Source organism: Berghia stephanieae, chromosome 10, assembly GCF_034508935.2.
Source record: "Berghia stephanieae isolate SIO BIC M18660-M18661 chromosome 10, UCSD_Bste_1.3, whole genome shotgun sequence".
NCBI classification, from domain to species: domain Eukaryota; kingdom Metazoa; phylum Mollusca; class Gastropoda; order Nudibranchia; family Aeolidiidae; genus Berghia; species Berghia stephanieae.
The window spans coordinates 41,145,781-41,147,922 of NC_088369.1; the positions used below are offsets into that span (position 1 = coordinate 41,145,781).

Genomic DNA, 2,142 nt, shown 5'->3' on the forward strand with positions numbered 1-2,142 from the left:
AAGTTTTAAGACTAAAATGAACCCCCCAAAAAATATGATAAATGTAAAGTTTGATTTTCCAACACACGTGAGGTCATCAGTGAGTTTAACGACAGTCGTAAAATTGTGACTTCTTTTTTAAATTTTGTTTTGTTTTATTTTGTTTGGTTTGGGGTTTTTTCAGTACCTATTTGGAAATTCTGATCGAGTCGTAACATACCATGAAGTATTAGCTATGTAGAATTATGTGACACAAACCAAGAAGTTTGTTTATTTTCAAAACAAAAATAAGAAGTCTCAATTTTAAGACATTCAGTACATTTTCTGATGGTGGGATTGTTTGTGTTGGTTATAACCAACCATTGCCTTTACCATGTGTTGTCAGATTTAGCAGGATATGCTGGGCGTCATTCAACCAATAACTGAGGTATTAGTCATTTACTTTGTTTCTAACGAGGCAGTTTTGCTGCCTCTGAAGCAACAAAACTGAGAGATTTATAAACTTCAGATATCATAATACCAACCTTTGTCAGTCTTAATGAAATATATATTTTACCTGAAATAAAGAGAAAATTAACAAATGAAAGTTCTGAAGGATGATATTGACCGTATATTCTCATGAAGGAAAAACTATAGATCATTCAATCCACTGAGTTGTCAATCTCTTTATTTTCATTTTGACTGGTGAAGGATGTTTATTCAGTGGTGAATAGCTTATATTTGATACTTTTTAATGCGAATGAAGAGGAACTTTCTGTGTTTTACAATGTTTGCTCTTAGTCATACATTCATGGAGCACAGACGTGTTGGTCTTGAGACGTGTTGTGTGAATACTTCAAGCTTTACCATAGTCATAATATAATCAAAGATTCAATATAACTCTGTTGGTGTTTCACAAGGACTGACAAGGCACAACCTCTTTCCGCTAGGAATGCTGGGTAATCGACCAGGCAAAGGGATGTGTGTCGGCGACACGCATTGAGTTTCTTCTGTTATTGTTCGTGACGCAATTGGGGTCAAGGGTCGTCGAATATTGAGATTCTGTTTCAGCCAATCGGCGTGACTCTGTTTGGATTTTTGTGAAGATTTCATGGATGAGACGATAGATTTTTTGAACGTTGTTCGAGAATTGTTAACGTAGAGGTCGCTCTTTTCTCTCATGACGTCAGCAAATGGATTGCAGGCGTCCCGTGGTGACATGAGGCTTGAGTTGATGATAGCGTCTGCCCTGTTGTTGTGGTCCTGTAAATCCAAACGCGTGAGGTTGTCACTCCTTCGTGAAAAACTGTCATGGCGCTGCCTTGCCGACTCCCTCGCGGATTCTCTCGCACTGTTGAGATCACTGATCGGTCTATTTATAGAAGTGGAACTATTAGCACGTGAACCAACTTTGAAGAGGTCAGAGTTATTTCGAGAGGAGGAATACCTCGCGCTTACTAATGGAGATTCGAGCACACAGGGAGTTGGGGACCTGTTCATATTCAGGTCAAAAGGAGTTTGAGCTCTGTCTTCGTTGATGAGTTCTAAAAGAGTCTCTCTGTTTTTGATACGCGTGGAGTCAGCTCCGCCGTATTTCATCAATGCTCTACAGCAATCGGCGTATCTCAATTTCACCGCCAGCTGCAAGGGGCATAATCCAGCCATGTTCGTTTCGTTGGTTCTGACTCGAGATTTTGTAGAAGTTGACTCGACGAGAAGTTTGACCGCTGCCACGTTTCCGCGTTCCACGGCGAGGTGAAGAGCCGTGTTGCCGTCTAAATCTTGAACATTCGGCTCACATTCCCGGGATTTCGACAACACAGCAACCACGTCAGATTTGTCCTTTTCCATGCAAGCGAGCATCAAAGCCGTTCTGCCTTGAAGGTCCTGGGCGTTAACATCGCAACCGCGACGCAACAGAAGCCTGACGATGTGACTTCTGATGTCATCTTTGTTGATGGAGACTGATGCAATCAGCGGAGTCCTCAAAGCCTGGTCGCGGATGTTCAGGTCTGGGATGTTGGAAATTATGGAGTGCAGACGATGAACGGTGCCTTTGGCGATGGCTAAGAACACGCTCCGCTCGTCTTTATCTTTGTCCGTCATGGTCATTTAGTATTAGGTCCAGAGGAAAATCCTTTTTTTCTGCATAAAGAAGTGGGTTTGTCAATGGCGAAGATGTAT

General features: G+C 41.7%; 1 protein-coding gene across 1 annotated transcript; it reads right to left on the reverse strand.

Annotated features, from left to right (window-relative positions):
* Window positions 1-849: 849 nt before the first annotated feature.
* Window positions 850-2,070, reverse strand: LOC144980668 (ankyrin repeat domain-containing protein 63-like). The gene has a single exon (XM_078928346.1). The coding sequence runs from the start codon at window positions 2,068-2,070 to the stop codon at window positions 850-852; it is 1,221 nt and encodes a 406-aa protein (XP_078784472.1).
* Between the last annotated feature and the right edge of the window lie 72 nt (window positions 2,071-2,142).

Bases quoted from the DNA above. Each gene is read 5' to 3' on its own strand.
- LOC144980668 (XM_078928346.1), bottom strand. From the start codon at position 2,070: ATGACCATGACGGACAAAGATAAAGACGAGCGGAGCGTGTTCTTAGCC.